This window comes from Odontesthes bonariensis, chromosome 22 (genome assembly GCF_027942865.1).
Source record: "Odontesthes bonariensis isolate fOdoBon6 chromosome 22, fOdoBon6.hap1, whole genome shotgun sequence".
NCBI lineage: Eukaryota > Metazoa > Chordata > Actinopteri > Atheriniformes > Atherinopsidae > Odontesthes > Odontesthes bonariensis.
Genome location: NC_134527.1, coordinates 31,275,338 through 31,295,309, shown reverse-complemented (window position 1 = coordinate 31,295,309; position 19,972 = coordinate 31,275,338). Strand labels below are relative to the sequence as shown.

The window sequence follows — 19,972 nt, the reverse complement described above, 5'->3', positions numbered from 1 at the left end:
GAGCGGATCGCGCCTCCTGTTTTGCGTCTCCTGCTGCTACATCATCAGCTCAGCTGACCAGGAGGATTCACTGAACGGGGACACAAACCAACCCTGCTTGGATCACTTTTCCAAGGCACTATGGATTTCAATGTCAAAAAGCTGGCCTGCGATGCAGGGGTCTTCTTTACCCGCGCCGTGCAGGTAAGCCTTCGGCTTCATCGGCAGCATTCCTCCGGCAGAGCGCTCAGTCTCCGGTGATATGCAGAATGTCTAACCGTCAAACAGGAACTGCCTCCTGCGTGGATGAAAAACAGCTCGTTGTTCACGACATACATTTTGAACTGCTAATGGTGTTTATAATAGATTTTATGGATATTTGTATAATGTTGCGGTATGTTTTGAAGAGCACTCAGCGCTGTAAGCCGATAAAGGTTTGTCAAACCTCGATCCATTATTGATGGCTGTGATCGAGTACATCACCCATGTGACACGAGCAGACTGATCCCTCTGAAATCTTCAGCAGATGCAAGCTTCATGGTGGGAGTGTAGAGACAAACTCCTCATCATTCATTCGAGTCACCTAAAACTACCAAATCCCCCATACCCCCCTTAAAAATATAATAAAATTAAAAGGAAAGTTAACTATGCCTTTAATTCTCGAAATTGTCTCAGAGTACAAAATTGCTTCCCAGTCACTAATCTGCAGGGTTAGCCATAAAAAAATGGGATCTGCATTATTGAATTACAACCACTGAATGAAGATGTTGTGACGATGACGCTCTCAAACTGCATCGAGCAGAACATTTGTATTTTGTTTGAGACATGTGACCCACAAACATCTTTAAATGTTTGCAATCACAAGCATTAGCCAATGCACTGCTACTGTGGCACAATAGTTATGCCCACATTCCTCCCCTGTTGGATCTAATGGGTCCATGACAACAATAAATTCATACTGCGTCCTTGGAGGCTGTCCAAAGGAAATATGGGAAACGGAAGCAGGCAAGACATGCAGACTGTTACAAAACCGCACAAAATATACCTTGGAATGCATTCATCAGGGCTGGCAGCTAATAACCACATACGGTTATGGAGAATGCCTGTGCGTGACGCAGTAGTGTAATAACATAAGGGGCCCAATCAGTTGCAGTTTCATCTCAGTGTTTTTGTATAATGTTTATACAGAGATGGAATATGAAATTAAAGGTCTCTGAGTGCTGACTAAAAGAATCCGTCACTATCACTGAATAGATTTTAAACAGCAACACAAAAGGAGAACAAATACCGGGTTAAGTCCCTATATTGCATGTTGTAATGGTATTTCTGGGTATTCTGTATCTGTTTTTGTGGTTTGTTTCCGTTTGTCTTCATTTTCCATTTCTCTTTTATTGTTTTTCATCAATTCTGTCCATCTGTGACTGTTTGTATTTCTGCTACATCCATTTCTTTTTGGCCAAATGCCTCTAGTTGTTTTGCACCTCCTTTGTTTATCTAGCTTCTTTTCTTAACCTTTTTGGTTTTTTTCATCGTTGTTTGAATTTTTGTATGATTGGATTTTTGTCTCTGTTGTTTTGTATATCAGGTTACATCTTTTTGTAGTTATTTTCAATCTCTTTGAAGGGATTTTTCTACGATTTACATTTATTTAGCATTTTTTCTGTTTATATTGAATGTCTTTTGTAATTGTATGCAAATTTTTAATGTTGATTTATTGTATTCTGTTTAATCTTTTTAAACAATCTTTGTGATCTGTTTACATTGGGTTGCTTTACATGTATATGTGGTTGTTTTGTCTTACTTTGGAGTTGTTAGATGAACTTATGTTTTTAAGTTTGTTAGATGTTTCTTTGTAGTTGTAGTTAAGACTTTCATTTGGTTGACATACCATTAGAAAAGTTAACCAAAATTGTAAACTGCTGCAACAATCTGAGGTTTTGGCTTAGGAGTTAGTAATGTTTTGTAGTGATCTGAATCCCCACAAATATTTGATTATCAACTACTGAATAAAAGACATTGGGCCTCATGCAACAACCATTCGTACGAACAGATTTGTTCTTAAATCGTGCGTACGAGTGATTTAAGAGACTGTGCGCATTCACCAATCTCCAATCAATTTCTTTCAGGTACAAACAAGGTAGGAGTTTCCTAAAATAGTCCGCTGTTATTCCAATCAAGTTTGCTTGACTAATGGATTGTATATTTAATTACTTTGAAGCAAACATAAATAGATATATATATTAAACCCCATAATGATGCTGACATCATTCTATTTGACTTCAATTATGCACTAATTGAAGGTTAATTTGACTGTATATAACAAGGTCAATGGGAAGTGTAACCTGCGGCTGACTTGTTACTTTTGGATGCCTTAGTGCGTCAGGCTCTTGGAAGAGAGCGTGTGGAGACAGACGAATGGCTGACATCACGATTTAGATTGCCAAGGACCGTGCTGCTGCAGATATGCAGCTTGTTGGAGCCACAACTCCAGAGAGAAACACGCCGATCAAACCCAATTCCCCCACACGTCCAGGTCCTCTCCACTCTTGGATTTTTGGCCACTGGAACCTTTCAGAGGGAGTTTGGAGAGAGATCGGGGGTGTCCCAGTTTATCACCCATGGTACATCAGATTCCCATACACCGCTGTCCAACAAGTACAAATTAAGAGGGACTTTCTTGCCTTGGCTGGACTGCCAAACATAATCGGAGCAATAGACTGCACACACATACGCATCAAAGCACCACTGAGCTGAAGGCCAGGTGGGTGTGTCTCCATACAGCGGGGGGCAAACTGCTCTATAGCCCAGAGAAGGCATGCCAGATTTGCACAATATTGCCATGAACGAGGGTCTCCACCTGAACCAGCCCAGGCAGACCAGAAGGTGTGGTGCCAGAGGACCCCCCTCATGGACCGCCCCATCACAGAGCCATCATGATGAGGCAACAGCTGATTGCACGGCTTTAGTTGCAGTCATCGAGCGCCTGGCCATGATGGGACGTTTTGTTTTTTTTTTTTTTTTTAAGCCATTTTCATATCAAACCATTTCTTCTTTATTTCGGTGACATTACGAACTACAGGTGACACGGACTTAACAGCACTCGTAATAACTTCCCATTTCTTGGCTTTAGCAGGTCCTGTAATTCCACTGCTGACACTGCTAAAAATGACAGCTTTTCCTTTCTGGATCTCTGAAAGCAGAACTTCAGTCTCAGAGCCCCTAAAGTTCAGTTTTTTGTTTGGTTTTGTTTGTTTATTAGAAGGTGAAGGTTGGAGAAGGCTTGTTGGAAACTGTTGAAGCTGCATTGCAAGGAAGTCAGGGCACCATTCAGGCTTGTAAAGAATGGTATTATCGGCATATAAATGGATGTTACAACTGCCGGCAGCATGGACAGAGTTGTTTATAATAATTTGGAAGAGGGCTGAACCTAATATAGACCCCTGTGGATCACCCATTGGTAACCCCCAGCTCGCACCGATTGTACAAAGCCAAAGACGTAACTTCTGAACCATGCAAGAGATTCTTCTGAAAGACCCATATTTTTGAGCCTGAAGATGTTGTGGTCCACAGAGTCAAAGGCTTTAGCCAGATCAGCAAACACAGCCACACAAAATTCCTTATGGTCAATGGCACCCATTGCACCCATGGCTTATGGCAGTAGCAGTAGGAAAGGCACGACCAGACTGGATGAAATTTGAGGACATGTTACTATTTTCCATGGTTTTAACAGTCTGCCACAAATTTTGGGGGTCAGAGCTGCTTATGAGGAATTGATTTTTGTAATATTCAGACTTTGCTTTTCTGATTAATTGGGAACATCTGTTCCTTACTGACCGGAAGGATCAGTTCAGACAGTCGGCGCTAATCTAGGAAATTAATCAGTTTTTGATTCTGACTTTTTTTGAGAGAGTATGTCTGTCCAGAATAGAGATGAAAGAGAGCAGCCTCAACGGATGGGATGAGTCTGATTCTATGCCATTGTTCCGTGGCCAGATCATGAAAAAAAGCGTGCTCATTGAAGTGTTTTAGCAGAAGTTTATTGATGATTAGGCGGAGATATTTGTACCATTGCGTACACAAGAAATACTGTAGTGGTCACTAAGGCTTTGGGAGAAAACTGCAGACATTTACTTTGATCTGTTGGTGAGAATGACATGAATTAGTGTTCCATATTTTATAGACTTGGTATTAAATCCAGTAGGAGTCTGTACAATCTTGGTGAGATTTAAGGCATCAAATTGAAGTTGCACAGAAGTGGTTGGTTAAGCATATTGTAACCAGAGTCTCAGTGCACCCTTTGGTGGACCAGTTCTAGATTGCTGATGTAGTATTGTTAGGAAAACAATTAGCAGGAGAAAGACGAATTGAGGAGAGCACAATGTATTATCAAATAGTCAACAACACTGTCACGAAAACACTAACAACAGAATGTAGCCGGCAAAAACAATTAATAAACCAAATGGCTCTATCACAAATAATCTGTGTTTACGGTCTCTGAATCTCCAAAAAGAATGTTGTGTCCGTAATCCAAATGCCTCAAGTCCAAAGTCTCTCAAAGTTGCTCCCTTTAGGACAAGAAGAAAAAATAAAAAGAATATCTTGGGTGCACCCTTAGTTTTTCTACTGCCAGTTTCACAGGACCACTCATACCATAAGAAATCTGGGCTTTTGTGCACTGATAACAGGCCGAAGGGTGCTTCTTTTTAGTCTAGAAGATGGACTAAAAATTTCGTATTTCAGAAAATAATTTCAAATTTCAGCCCTAAGAAAATAGCAGCATTAGTGTCATGTTCTTTTAGTTGTTGTTGAAATGGTTCACCTGTGATGTAGACTCATGATCCTGTCTCTTAGTTCACAGAGGAGAAGCTCGGCCAGGCTGAGAAGACTGAGCTGGACCCTCACTTGGAAAACCTGATAACAAGGGCAGATGGCACCAAAAACTGGACTGAAAAGATCTTGAGACAAACTGAGGTTCTCCTGCAACCCAACCCAAGTAAGTTCCTCAAGTTAGAGTCCCTTCTGCCTCAATGTCTAATCTGCATGCTTGGTATGCAATAACCTTTTGGACTCCAGAGAGAGTGTTGGAATGAATTGTGTGAGTTTGGCAGAGAGAAGCAAAAACTTTTGATAGACATTAAGTCTGCTCTCAACTTGAAATATTTACTTAGTGAAACGTCAAAAACTTCTAACAGACCAAATCGAGTTTAAAACTTCAGTTGTGTTTCCACTACAAATGCCTGGGTTCTCTGGGAACGAGAACCTTTTGAAGAACTTTATCTGTGTTTCCATAGAAGGACCCAGGATTGTAAAAAAAGGTGTCCAGGTCGAATTTTAGACTAATCCACTTTGGATTTCAGTGTACATGTTTTCCAAACTCTTTACCCAAGTAAAGTTGCTGTTAATAAGTTACTTTTTGTGGAAATGTACCTTTAGAAACTTTCATTAACTTAAATGTCTACATGTTTGACCTGCCTATTCTCTAACCCCACATGCTTCAGTTGACCACACTGGTAAGTCTTTCCTTCATTTCCCAGAGTGCCGTTGGTTTTGAGTGCTGTTTTGATTGACTTGGACTGTCTGAAAACAAAAGAAAATTGAATTATTAGTGATCCTACATGAAAAGTAAAACCCCACCAGCACTTGTAGGAGTGATTGCAGCAGTTTTAACCTTGGGAGCCGTGTCAAATACTAGCGCCATCTTAAAAAGAAATTACACCATCATATCCATATCAGTACACGGACAGTGAACATATAAATGTACACACCCCTGGTTTTTGTGACGTTAAAAAAAAAAAAAAAAGAGAGCACAATAAATAATTTCAAAAACGTTTCCCACATTTAGTATGATCAATAACCTGAAAAAAATCAATTGAAAACATATAGAAAATTTAAAAAAACTACAATAAGCTGGTTGCATAAGTGTGCACACCCTAAAACAAATACTTTGTTGATAATAATACACAATCGTTTGGTTGTTACCAGGCTTTACTTAGATATTTACAACTCTGCTTAAACAACAACACACGGCATATTTCATAGTGTCATTATTTCTTGAGTAAGTACACTCCATGTTTCAAAAGCTGATCTAACCATCAGTAATCTAAAGTAATCATTTCTTTATGACGTTATTAGTCCCAAACATAATTCTTGAGGACTTTGGCTCCCTCTTCTTTATAACATTATGTCAATTATTTCAGTTAGTTTAGGATCGCATGCATTTGTTATTAATGCACAGTTCTCTTAAAGGGATAGTTCGCCTCTTTTGACATGAAGCTGTATGACATCCCATATTAGCAATATCATTTATGAACATTGACTTACCCCCTGCTGCGTCCTGTGAGCCGAATTCCAGCTGAGTTTTGGGGTCCACGAAGGTAGTCCGGCTAGTTGGCTGGGGGCACAAAAATAAAGCGTTTTGCTTCTCAAAAAAATATCCGTTCAAAAGAGTAATACATTTGCATCACAAAATCGTTGTCCAGGAAAAAGTCAGACCTCACTTCGCTTGGCGCTATCTTTGCCTCCCTTGATATCAATGCGTCCAATGTAAAACTGTGCAGACCGAAGCGCAGACCGAGCAGTCCCTAGCCACGTAGCGATAGCTGTACCTGTTACGGTGTTTACTGCTCGGAAGCAGGGGACTGCTCAGTGCTGTCGTGGAGCGCACTGAGCTGAAGGCCAGGTGGGTGTGTCTCGATACCTCGTTCATGGCGCAATATTGCCATGAATGAGGGTCTCCACCTGAACCAGCCCAGGCAGACCAGAAGCTGTGGTGCCAGAAGACCCCCCTCATGAACCACCCCATCAAAGTGCCATCATGATGAGGCAACAACTGATTGCACGGCTTTAGTTGCAGTCATCGAGCGCCTGGCCATGGCGAGACGTTTTTTTTTTTAAGCCATTTTCATATCAAACCATTTTTTTATTTTATTTCGGTGACATGGTATTAACAGCACTCGTAATAACTTCCCATTTCTTGGCTTTAGCAGGTCCTGTAATTCCACTGCTGACTCTGCTAAAAATGACAGCTTTTCCTTTTTGGATCTCTGAAAGCAGAACTTCAGTCTCAGAGCCCCTAAAGTTGTTCTTTTTGCACCTTGATGTCATTCTCATGACTCAACACTTCCTGGCACAGGAGCGAGGAAGCACCGCCTTATATGGTATAATCTTGGGCGTGGAGTATGCAAATCTACTATCCTCGTGCACGTGCACTTAAATACACACGGGTGGCATTCATCATTTACACAGGTCGTTTACACACTTTTTCTGAAGTTCAGAGCGTTTGTTGAATCTGACGTGGCGTGTTCGTACGAGACCTTCTTACGAAAAAAGTGACAGAAATTCAGAAAAAAAATACGAAAATGTTCTTGCATGAGGCCCAATGTTCATAAATGTTATTGCTAATATGGGATGTCATACAGCTTCATGTCAAAAGAGGCGAACTATCCCTTTAAGATCACATCATTTTAATCTGGTTGAGAGCTGGGCATTTGCAACACCTTGACTCTACTTTTTCAGCCATCCTGTTGTAAGTTAACTGCTGTCCTTGGAATTATTGTCCTGTTACATGAGCCAGTTTCTGCACAGCTTTAGCTGTCGGACAGACGGCCTCACATTTGACTCTAGAATACTTTCGTATCCAGAGGAGTTCATGGTGGACTCAATGACTGCAAGGTGCCCAGGTCCTGTGGCTGCAGAACAAAACCATATAAACATCTCTCCACCACGGTGCATGACAATTGGTATGAGGTTTTTGTGATAATATGCCGTGTTTGGATTTCTCTTACCATGGTACGGTGCTGTGCATTATGGTCAAACATCTCAACTTTGGTCCTGCCTGTCCAAATATTGCTCCAAGTCTTTTGGTTTTTTCAGATAAAACTTTGTAAAACCTCAGCCATGCTACTATGTTCTTTTTAGAGAAAAAAGGTTTTCAATTCAATTCAGTTTTATTTATATAGCGCCAAATTACAACAAATGTCATCTCAAGGAACTTAAATATTATAGTCCAATTGGAGTCCAATTCATTGTAATCATAATCCAATTCATACATACAGAGCCAATTCAAAAACTATTTCCTAGCTAAGGAAACCAACAGATTGCACTGAAACTTGTCTTCAGTCTAATCTCCCGTCCTGAGCGTGCCTGAGGCGACTGTGGAGAGAAACGACTCCCTTTGAACAGGAAGAAACCTCTGGCAGAACCAGAACCAGGAAGGGTGGCCATCCGCCTCCACCAGCTGGGGTTTGAGAAGACAGAAAAGAGGGGACAACAAACACTGTAACACCATTCAAAGGATATCTGTTGGAACAGGGAAACACGAGTTAATGACCACAATAATGTAACATATACATAAAGAGAGTAAAGTGAGGAAAGGTGTGACAGATGAGGCCCCCCAGCAGTCTGGGCCTATAGCAGCTTAACTATGGGATGTTTCAGGATTACCTGAGCCATCCCTAACTATAAGCTTTATCAAAAAGGAAAGTTTTAAGCCTGGTCTTAAAGGTAGAGAGGGTGTCTGCTTCCTGAAGCCAAACTGGCAGCTGTTTCCACAGAGAGGGGCCTGATAACTGAAGGCTCTGCCTCCCAAACTGGCAGCTGGTTCCACAGAGAGGAGCCTGATAACTGAAGGCTCTGCCTCCCAAACTGGCAGCTGGTTCCACAGAGAGGAGCCTGATAACTGAAGGCTCTGCCTCCCAAACTGGCAGCTTATTCCACAAGAGAGGGGCCTGATAACTGAAGGCTCTGCCTCACATTCTACTTTTAGAAACTCTGGGAACCTCAAGTAAACCTGCAGTTTGGGAGCGAAGTGCTCTGTTAGGAAAATATCTTACAATGAGATCTTTAAGATATGATGGAGCTCGGTCATTAAGAGCTTTATATGTAAGGAGAAGAATCTTAAATTAAATTCTGAATTTAACAGGGAGCCAATGAAGAGAAGCTAAAACTGGAGAAATATGATCTCTGCTGTTAATTCTCATCAGAACTCTGGCGGCAGCATTTTGGATCAGCTGGAGGCTTTTCAGAGAATATGTGGGACAGCCCAATAATAAAGAATTACAGTAGTCCAATCCTGAAGTAACAAATGCATGAATTAGTTTTTCTGCATCACTCTGAGACAAGATGTTCCTGATTTTAACAATATTACGAAGATGAAAGAAGGCAGTCCTAGAAACCTGTTTTATATGCGAGTCAAACTGGTTAAGACCTTCAGTGGACACAGTTCAGTTGATTAAATGAAACAAGTCAGCTGTGCTGCTGCAGGGTTGGAACAAAAACCTGCAGCCACACGGCCCGTTCATGGATCAGTTTGACACCCCTAATCTAGAGTAACTATATAGCTAGACAGTTTCTCCCTGAAGCGCTCGGGTCCAAAGATAACGACTTCAGTTTTGTCTGAATTTAGAAGCAGACAGTTCTGAGTCATCCAGGTCTTTATGTCTTTAAGACATGCTTGTAGTCTGACCAACCTATTGGTTTCATCTGGTTTTATAGATAAGTACAGCTGAGTATCATCAGCATAGCAATGGAAATTTATGCCATGCTGTCTAATAATGTTACCTAATGGAAGCATGTATAAAGTGAAAAGAATCGGTCCAAGCACAGAACCCTGAGGAACTCCATGACTTACTCTGGTGTGTGAGGAAGATTCTTCATTTACAAGAACAAACTGAAATCTATCAGATAAATATGACTTAAACCAGCCTAATGCAGTTCCTTTAATCCCAATAACATGTTCAAGTCTGTGTAATAAGATACTGTGATCGACCGTATCAAATGCAGCACTGAGATCCAACAGGACAAGCACAGACACAAGTCCGCTATCAGAGGCTAAGAGGAGATCATTGGTAACTTTCAGCAGTGCAGTTTCTGTGCTATGATGCACTCTGAATCCTGACTGAAACTCTTCAAACAGATTATTTCTGTGTAAGTGATCACAAAGCTGAGCTGCAACTATTTTTTCAAGAACTTTAGACATAAAAGGGAGATTGGATATAGGTCTATAATGAGCCAACACTTCTGAATCAAGAGTAGGTTTTTTAAGTAAAGGTTTAATTACAGCAACCTTAAAAGTCTGAGGTACATATCCTGTCAACAAAGACAGATTGATCAAATCCAATATGGAAGTGTCAATTAATGGGAAAACCTCCTTGAACAGTCTGGTTGGGATTGGGTCTAAAACACAAGTTGATGGTTTAGAAGAGACTATTGCTGTCGTTAGCTCAGAGAGATCAACTGGGCAGAAGCCGTCTAAATACAAATCAGGTTCTAAAGATACTTCTAAAGCTGCTGTACTACCATTGGCATCGTTAAACACAAACCTAAACTCTCCTGATCAGCAAAGTACAGATTTTATTTGCATTTGATTAGTAGCACGTGGCTGCTATGCATCCTCTTGATTTAGATGAAAGCAGTAATGGATTACGTGTTTCAAAATTTCACAGTGCTTCTGCATACCGTTCTCCTGGGTCAGTTTTGGGCCAGGCTGACTTACAAATTGGACTCAAGCGCAGATGCAGACTCAGAGATTTGAGTAAAGATGAGGTTTATTTAAAGGTTGGTGCAGCAATGAGTGGATCCAGGAGAGAACCGGTTACTCTGAGAGTAGAGGGAGATGGTTAGCGTGAGAGGGTAATTTATCCAAGAGAAGATGAGGGTTTTTCCTTACTGAATCGAAGAGGGTTTCTGGGTGGAGTGGAGGGGAGGGTGCTGGCTGTGGTGAAGAAGGCACTGAGTCAACCGTGGGGCGAGCAGACAGGTGTCACGGTGGAGAGCTAAATCTAGTGATGTGGCGTTTGAAGCGAGGCCTCGGAGCATGTGTCGAGCAAAACGGGGCGAGCCAGATGAAGCGTTGGTTCGAGGCTTGTATCGTTTCCATAAAAATCACGTGACTGATGACAAACGAGGCCTCGGATTCAGTGTACACGTCACTGATTCATTTTGAGCGTCACTATCGCATAAAAAGGGTTTGAACCTTGCGGCACTTCGAGGGTTTTGAGTTGGCGTTTGGTATTGGTGAGAGGTAGAGTGTGCGTTGGTTGTATCAGAGTTAGTGGTTAAGTTCAGTTATTATATCAGTTATATCATCTATTATTATTATTATACTGCATTAGAATATATCGTAATTAGGTTAGAATAGTGTTAGAATAGTTATATAGGATATGAACCCTCGTTTTTCGCGGGGGTTAGGCTACGTTCCAAAAAGAACCCGTGATGGGCGAAATCCGTGAAGTAGTAACCTTTGTTGTTTTTTTTTTTACAAATAACTACTGTAGGTCTACTGTAAAATAATAATTTGAATCATCAATACGAACTGAAGGCTTCAAATTGCGGAGATCAGCACCGCGACCCGAGTCATTGGATTAGAACGGGAGAAAATGAAAAATGATTATGAAAAAAAAATACAAAGTAGGCTACAGTAGGACAAATAGTGACTCGCGTGTATTTCACTGCTCTTCTGACTGAGCCGCTGCATCCTGACTCAGCGTTTTTTTTCTTCTAAAGCCCGCGGTGCAGGTGTGTTTTTTCGAGAGAAGAACATAGTTATCGGTAGTTGTTGTCGCTCTTTTTTTCTTCTGGGCATATTAAACCGCAACGTTATTGACACATTTTTTAAAATAAAAACCAATAACTTATATTTGTCTTGTTGCCCATACTGCTCGGTTGCAGTTTATTCCTGACTCCCGGTCCCATAAGCACTTTCATACTCCCAGTTCCATAAGCACTGTAGTCAGTGTACATCATTGATATATTTCATTTGAGTGATCAACACCATAGCACTCAATAATACTTCCATATATGCAGTTTTCACACATTTATTTTCATTGAGACACAGTGACAACAATTGTTTATTTTATATTGCAGGATGCTCTAACTCAGGGTTAATTTAGTCTGTCATATTCCTTTTGCACAGCAGGTGTCACTAGAGAGACCGTTTCAATGAGGCTTCGGGTAATGAACCTTTTGGCGAACCTTTGGGCTGGAAAGCCTCATTGGTTCACAAAGCCTCATTTTGCCATCACTAGCTAAATCCTTTAGCTTGGGAATCCAGAGTGCAACAGAGGAACAGACACTGGGAACATAGGAGAACAAGTTAAGTACACAGAGGGTTTCACTAGGAAAGAAGCACAGAAGTCAGCTGGATTACCACCGTAGCAGTGAGAACAATCTGGCAAAGACTGGTTGCTCCTGCAGATGCTTATGAAGGCGTCTTGACGAGCGCAGATGGAAAACAGGTGCGAGTGCAGGAGCTGAACCAGACTCCGCCCTGGGCTTCCTGGAAAACCTGCTCAACCCCACCTTAGACTCAGAAACCAAACAAACACCACAGCCGAGCAGGATCATGACAGTTCTGATCTGTTGCTTCTGCTTTCAGTAGTTTCCTACGGTTGTACTGTAGAGCATCCATCTGTTCTCATTGTGGTTCAGTTTGAGTAGAGCTGGAAATCCTTACTTATACTCCTGCTTTTGTAAATCTTTATTATTGATATTTTCTTTGTTTCTTTAAATTCACCTGTTCCTACTGTTTGTAGTCATTGTGTTCTTATTCTTTTCTACTTTCCTTCAAAGGTTGTTGACTTTAAATACGCTCTTTAAATAAATCTTACCTTCATGTTGACATAGTAAATATACTATCCTCTTTTTTTTTTTTTTTGCGATTTCACCATTTTTTTTTCTTTAATTCTGATTCATTTTTTTAAAAAAAATTTTCCTCGCTCCAAATGAAACTGGTTCTCTTCTACTTGGGGCAAATATGTTGGTATTGGGGATAAGTATTTCTACAACTGTTTTAAGTAATAGCCACCTTTCCAAATCCAGGCTCAAGATTTGAAATTTTCATTTGAAAGTTCTTTTAACTTGTACAATTTCATAGTGTTTCTCTTATCACCGGTTATCAAGGTGCTCGAATAGAAGAGTTCATCTATGACAAGCTGGACAAGAAGCTTCCCTCCAAGATGACAAATGCAGAGCTGCTCGGCCAGTACATGTTGGATGCTGCCAATGAATTTGGTCCAGAGACGCCATATGGTGAGTAGAGCTGTTGAAGAACAATAAATCTGTGAATTCTATTTGGGAACAATCCCAATATCAATAGTAGCTAAATAGTGGAGCATTTTAAATAGTAATGTATGAATTCAGCAGCTTTAAAAAAATGAAAAATGTAATTCAATCCCACAAAAAATCATCCTATTGTTGTACACAGTTGTACATGTATTTATCACATGTCATGGAGATGTGTCTTTATTGTACCAATTGTAGGCAGCACCCTGATCACTGTAGGAGAGTACCAGAGGAGACTGGGAGGAGCTGAGCGGGAATTCCTCCAAACCTCAGCCGCCTCTTTCCTCTCACCTCTTCGCAACTTCCTTGAAGGAGACTGGAGGACTATATCAGTAAGTCTGACTGACTGATTCACTCACTTGCCAATATAAGTCACAATCAAGTTGACATTAATCCCACCTATGTTAAGAGAAATGCCTTTACAAAGGTTTGTGTTCTCTGTTTGAAGTTTGCATCTTATACACAGCTTCCTAACTGTGCCTTTAAATGGATGCTCATCTGGTGAAAGCTTGCAGCAGATCTATTGTGTCTCCTTGTGTTTGCAGAAAGAGAGGCGGCTTCTGGAGAATCGACGATTGGATCTTGACATCTGCAAGGCTCGTATGAAAAAAGCCAAGCAGGCAGAAGCAAAAGCAGCGGTGAGATGAAAGTGCACATCCTCGTTTTTGATGCTGCAGTTTGTCTTCCAACTCATGTCCTCTGTAACAAAGTATAAGAACTGTTACAATAACTGGGACCAAAGTTCACTTTTGACTTTTTAAAGTCGATATTAATAAGCAGGTCCACAGATATTCACCCTCCTTTTAACTCTATAGTGGTGCCCTCCAATATGAGAAAATTGTGAGCTGTTTGTGGTTGTTTGTTTATTGCAGGACACAGTGTGTTGTGAATTTAACAAAAGAGAGTTGAAAACAGTTGCATGCTGCTGGACATGTGGATGTTGAGAGCAGTGAGTGTTTCTTACTGTGAACCAAGTCATCACTGTTTTGGCTGAAAGAACTTAATACTAAGGGGATATTTAGGGAAACTGCATAGTGAATAATACATTCCTCCACTATGGTAAATCCCTTTCACATTGCAGACTAGTTTTAACCTAATAGGTTGTAGAAAAATAACTTCCCCAATATTGTTTGTACAAAGTAAATTGATTGCTAAAGCTTATGCCACTTTTATTAGTGACCAGGTCACTAGGATATGACTTTTTTTTTTTTCTTCCAACATGGCAAATAATTGTTGTAGCAGGCACTTTCCACTTTTCCTAAATCCTAAATTTCTTGGGAAAAAAAATCTATTTAGCATCCCAAAACAAAATAGCTGAGCTATTAGCATAAGAAGGTGAACTGACTCCAGCCATTTACTGGGCCGACCCTGACTCAGAGGACAGAGTAGCTGTCCTCTGAATGGACGCTCAGTGGTTTCAGCTACCGCTCATGTATGTGTCAGTATGCATCCTTGGGAAAGACACTGAACTCCAGATTGCCCCTGATGTTCATCTGTGTGTGATTGTAGAAAAAAAAAGAAAAGTACTGCATATAGGGATGGGAATTGATAAGATTTTTACGATTCCAATTCCATTTTCGATTCTGCTTAACAATTCGGTTCTTTATCGGTTCCCTTATCGATTCTCATTTGGAGAAAAAGGACAACAAACCGGTCGATTAGCATCAACTTTGTTTAGTTTAGAAGTAATACGAGTCATGACCTCACAAACCCAACAATGGTGAGGTCCACATTGGTCTATCCTGGCCTGGGTAATTTAATTCTTCCTGCTCTGGTGAAAGGAGAAGCTGGAGGTAGAGGTGAACTGGGGGTAGTACCACCAGCCGCTGGCTCTGAGCCAGTCAGGCTCTGTCTCTCATGATTTCATCTAAATGTAATGCCTGAGAAGGCATTCATTTAACCTTAACCGTTACTAACAGCAGCTTTTACAATGCGGCAAATGGTGCTAACATGATAGGCAGTGTTTGTTAGTTAGTTACCTGCAGTGTTAGCCGAGGACATGCTAACGTTGCTAACGTTGCTGGGTTCAGATTCACCAACGTTAGTCCGGAGCAGATCGAAAACGCGACATTCATTCATAGTTATTGCATGTTGGTAGTATTTCCTCCCTTTGGTGAAATATTCACTTTGCAAGTTGCCCTGTTGTCGTCTTTTTTAGGGATGTGTAACCAAACTTTCGAGCGTTTGTACCGCTTGGGCGCCATGTTTACTGTTGACTGCTGGCTGCGCTGGACTCGCCACGCAATGTTGCGTGGTGACGTAATTCGCACCCACTGGAATCGATAAGGGAATCGTTTGCAAAATCGCCAAACGATTCCAAGGAATTGAAACACTGGGAACCGGTTCTCAACAAGAACTGGTTTTCGATTCCCATCCCTAACTGCATACTAAAAATAGTTTGCATATTCAATACCCGACCAAATTTTAAGTCGCCATCAGGGTTTAACAAAGCAAATTTCCCAATGGAAAAGTACTGCAGTGATTTGTTTTAGCTAGCAACAAGTCATTAAACCGCGCTGATGCAGTGAATTGCTTTTCATTCCTTGAACAAGCATGTTGGAAGACGTCCTGTGGATGTGATGTTAGTGTTTCTGAAGTGTGAACCCCACAGGTCCTGCTGAGAATCTTTGGGATGTGCTGGAGAAGCCATTCCACAGCAGTTCAACTCTCCCATCATCAATATTGATCTTGGTTAGAAAATGAAACAGCTGGGGGAATCTGGAGCAGCAGCAAGGGTTGCACAGGCCAGAGAGCACTGCAGCCACGATATCCATGAGCTAACTCTGTGGGTCAACAAGGAGAGGACCAGTTAGCGTTGCTCATGCTCCTTTATTTCTGATACAAATGCAAAATATAAACTCAACATATTCCATAAAAGAAATTGGTTTAACTCGTAATATGCACCAAACAATACATATTCACTTTTCCTTGTGAATGAATCAAACTCACATCATATATATACAACCCTTCTTAAACTTATCCTCCACTAACATCATGTAAACATTTATACAACACGATTACCATCTCTCTCTCTTTTTCACACACGTATGGACGACACTTAACAAAATGGCGACATCACGCCATAACCGCGAATGTCGTTTGAACCTGGTGTTTCCCTGATTACAGCTTCTATACTGCTGACAGATACTTTTAAAGGGACAGTTCGCCTCTTTTGACATGAAGCTGTGTAACATCCCATATGAGCAACATCATTTCTGAACATCTTCTTACCCCCTGCTGCGTCCTGTGAGCAGAGTTCCAGCCTCGTTTTGGTGTTGATGAAGGTAGTCCGGCTAGTTGGCTGGGGTTTAAAAAATAAAGCGTTTTGCTTCTCAAAACAATATGCGTTCAACAGAGTAATACATTTGCATCACAAAATCGTTATTTTTTGTTTTTTCCAACCTATTACAAATGGACAAAGTTAATAGAGAAGAGGCCGTGGTGAATTTGGGCCAGGCAACCTCTATAAAAAGCACTGTATGAGTGTGTGAAGAGAAACACGATGCACAGCACTTAATAGACAAGGTTAAAAAGGCTCTATAAAAGTGCAGACCAATTTATTTCTTGGTTTGATTGGTCGGATTTTGCCTAACTTGTTTAGTCAGCTTTGGGAATTGTAACTGCATGACTTTGCCAACTTGTGTTTCCTCCTGCCTGCTTCCATTTGTAGGCTGCACCAGATTTTCAGGAGACAAGACCTCGGAATTATGTTCTCTCTGCCAGTGCATCAGCGGTAAGAATCCTCTAACCCCCAGGACTTCAGAAATAATGAGTCAAATTAATTCAGAAGTCCTATTTAAAAATGATATAGTTCAGTCTAAACAGTAAAAATATCTGTCTGTCTGTCTGTCTCAAAAGCTATGTCTTCTAATGGACGTGGGACTGCCGTTACTGATAATCAGTCACTTTGCCAACATGTCTCACTTGTTGAACTTGATCCATGTCTTAACATGTGTAATAATAATAATGATAATCTGTGCCATGATGAATGATGCTCAGTCAGGTTAATTGACATCACAATAGAACAATAAGTATTCTGTATATTCTGAGATGGTGCAGTATTTGTCAGTGTCAGTATCAGTGCAGTATTTACCACACCTAAACTCTAGATGGCAACCCTAAACAACTTTTTTTTTTTAAATTTTTTTAAAAGTACTTTGTGATGCTTCAAGCAGCGTTTGGCAACCCCTTAATCCCACGTTGTTGCTTTTCTACTGTGGGGACCTATTTTTCTCTGCTCTGTTAAGTGAGGGACAGAGGAGTAGCATAGTTGTTGGATCTCATGGCGGCTGTCATGGACTTACTGAGTAATTACTTATCTATGAAAAATTGAATACTTTTTTTTTTTTGGAATTGTTGTGCTCTTAATTTTCAAGCTATAGTCCTGAAATACAAATACAATGCAGTGCAAAAAAACTGTAGGCACATCTATAGCTGTTTCAGTAACTGTCACCATCACAGCACAAATAAAGCTATAGCATCAAACACACTTAATTAAACATGAATGACATCATTCATATTTGGCAAAAAAGGTTTAAGGTGTTTTTGTTTGTTGCTAGAAGATATGAACATGAATTACACATTATAACAAGTGAACAACATTAATGAGTCAGTCACAGATTAAGATGCAAATATCAGAAAGGAAAGCCAAGTTTGTATTGTGAAAACATCGCGGTAGCATGATCTGCAACATAAGTATGCTACCAGGAGCCTCAGTTATTATCTCAACCTTTTTTTTTTTTTTTTTTTTTTTTTTAAATTTCTAAATCAAAATGCAGTGAGAAACATAGAAACATTTGACATATTTTACTCATGTAAATTAAACACAAAGATTTTCCATTCCAGTAAAACTTCCAGTATGATTAACTGATGATGAGGACAGAAGTAGAGATTATAGACTAAGTAAACTCTGAACTTTGTTTATCTTTAACTAATAGTCATTAGGTAAAAAATCTGTGAGGGTGTTGTGTTTATGCTATGAAGGAGATTTTAATGTGGTCACATAAGTTCTCCATTAGGGGTCTTGACTTTTAGTTTGTGTTTTACTGTAATTGCACCAGCTTGAGAGTGGCTGGGAGAGCTGGGATGTGGCAGCTGAACCCAGTGTGTCTGCGCAGAGGAAGGTTGTACATCTATTCGGACAATGTTGTTTGTTGTGTCTTCTTAGTAGTGGTGATAGAATAGCACTTTTTTAGCCAGTTTCCACTTTTAGTGTGTTTTGTGGAAAGGAGTCTCATCCCTTTTTTTTTTTTAGCAGTTTGCTTGACATTATTTTGGACATTTTGTTGTTTGTCTTAAGATTTGCAAAATGCCCAGCTATGAGGGTCAGATTGAATTGTTCTAAATGGCTTTGTGTGTTCAGCAGGAAAAGGAACAATGAGGCTAAGTTGATCAGATATTTTATACTGCTGTTTAGACCTATTGTAACTTTAAACAAATCGGCATAGTTTTAGAAATGAGATCCTTATGCATACATTTCCATGATTTAACACAGGGAGCCACAGCACAACACCCTTTTATTGGTCAATACTTGCCAACATTTGTAGAATGTAGTCCAAAGTTCATATTCAAATCAGGCTGGGGGCCAAGAGCGGCCCCTGTCACACATTTCACCCAATTATTCAAGGCACATAAGAGGTCATGGTACATTAGAGACCAAATCAGATTCTCTCTATTTGTATTTGCTTGTAACACACTTTCACTGGATTAAATGATGATTTTAAATGTCACAGGTCCAAAAAATTGGTATTTTCCAACTTTAATGTTGCTGTTGTTTGTCCTTTGCGAGTGAAGATGACCACGACTTCATTTTTACTTGCGTTTCTGCTGCTGCGATGAGTCCGGAGGTGGCTGATTAGGCCAATCTCGGCTCTGAGTCTCTACCACACATGGAACACGTTTCCTCTCAGCTTCAGCGATTCTTCTGGCAGCATTTGTACCTTTCATGATCTTGCTTTGGCAGGCGGGGCGGTTCAGGGCTGTGCTCTCCCAGGTAGTGACATCAATGTCCAGGTCTCTGAGTGAAGTCTTTAGGGTGTCTTTGAAGCGCATCTTTGTTCTTCCAACTGATCTTTTGCCTGTGCTGAGCTCTCCAAACAGAAGTTGTTTTGGGAGACGTTCATCATTCATTCGAACTATTTGTCCTGCCCATCTGACTTGCGCTTTCTGGAGGAATGTGTAGATGCTCAGGAGCCCAGCTTGCTTTGTGACCTCTGTATCAGGGACTTTGACCTGCCATTTGACACATAAGAGTCTGATGTGGAAGTGGTTGAGCTGTATGTTGTGACGCCTGTAGACTGTCCAGGTCTCACAGGCATAAAGAGTGTAAGGTATAAGGACCACTGCCCTATAGACCTTAAGTTTGGTGCTAGTACTGATTCCTCTATGCTCCCAACGTTTTTCCGAAGTCTCCTAAAGGCGGCGCCGACTTTTGCTATTCTGTTGCTGATCTCAGCGTCAATGTTGAGAGCATTTGATAGAGTGCTCCCAGGGTAGGTGAAACTGCCAACTGCTAATCGTGAGTTCAAAGTCATCACATGCTGATGAGAACTGATCCACCTCTGGTTCCATGTTGCGCTCGGTGGTTGCATTCAGGAGAGAGGAGGTCTCTGATGATCGATCGATTCCTTCGCGACTGCTTGTAGACATCAAAGGTTGAAGAAACCGCCGTCAGATCTGTGCTTAACCCAAATGCCATCATCGCAGTCATGGAAGGTATCTGTCAGCATGGTAATAAAAACATCATGGTGACGAGAGTTGGAGCCAGCACACAGCCTTGTTTCACACCATTTGTTCCTGAAAATGTGTCGGATTCCTCCCCATCATCCAGAACTCTGACCATCATGCCATCATGGAACTGCCTGACGATAGAGGTTAACTTATGCGGGCATCCAAATTTCTCCATTATCTTCCATAGGCCATCTCTACCGACTGT

The 19,972-nt window shown here is 40.8% G+C and overlaps 1 protein-coding gene across 3 annotated transcripts in view; it reads left to right on the top strand.

The window, feature by feature from the left end:
* The window catches only part of LOC142372396 (endophilin-B2-like), a 30,743-nt gene continuing 10,771 nt past the window's right edge, over nucleotides 1–19,972 (top strand). For 2 of the 3 annotated variants that reach the window (XM_075455282.1, XM_075455284.1), the window contains exons 1-7: nucleotides 1–183; nucleotides 4,831–4,972; nucleotides 5,478–5,489; nucleotides 12,877–13,005; nucleotides 13,237–13,370; nucleotides 13,584–13,676; nucleotides 16,709–16,771. In XM_075455282.1, the coding sequence (XP_075311397.1) occupies nucleotides 121–183; nucleotides 4,831–4,972; nucleotides 5,478–5,489; nucleotides 12,877–13,005; nucleotides 13,237–13,370; nucleotides 13,584–13,676; nucleotides 16,709–16,771 (636 nt within the window). In that variant the 5' untranslated portion in view covers nucleotides 1–120. The remainder of the gene's footprint in view (nucleotides 184–4,830; nucleotides 4,973–5,477; nucleotides 5,490–12,876; nucleotides 13,006–13,236; nucleotides 13,371–13,583; nucleotides 13,677–16,708; nucleotides 16,772–19,972) is intronic. The other variant, XM_075455283.1, reaches the window with a different exon arrangement.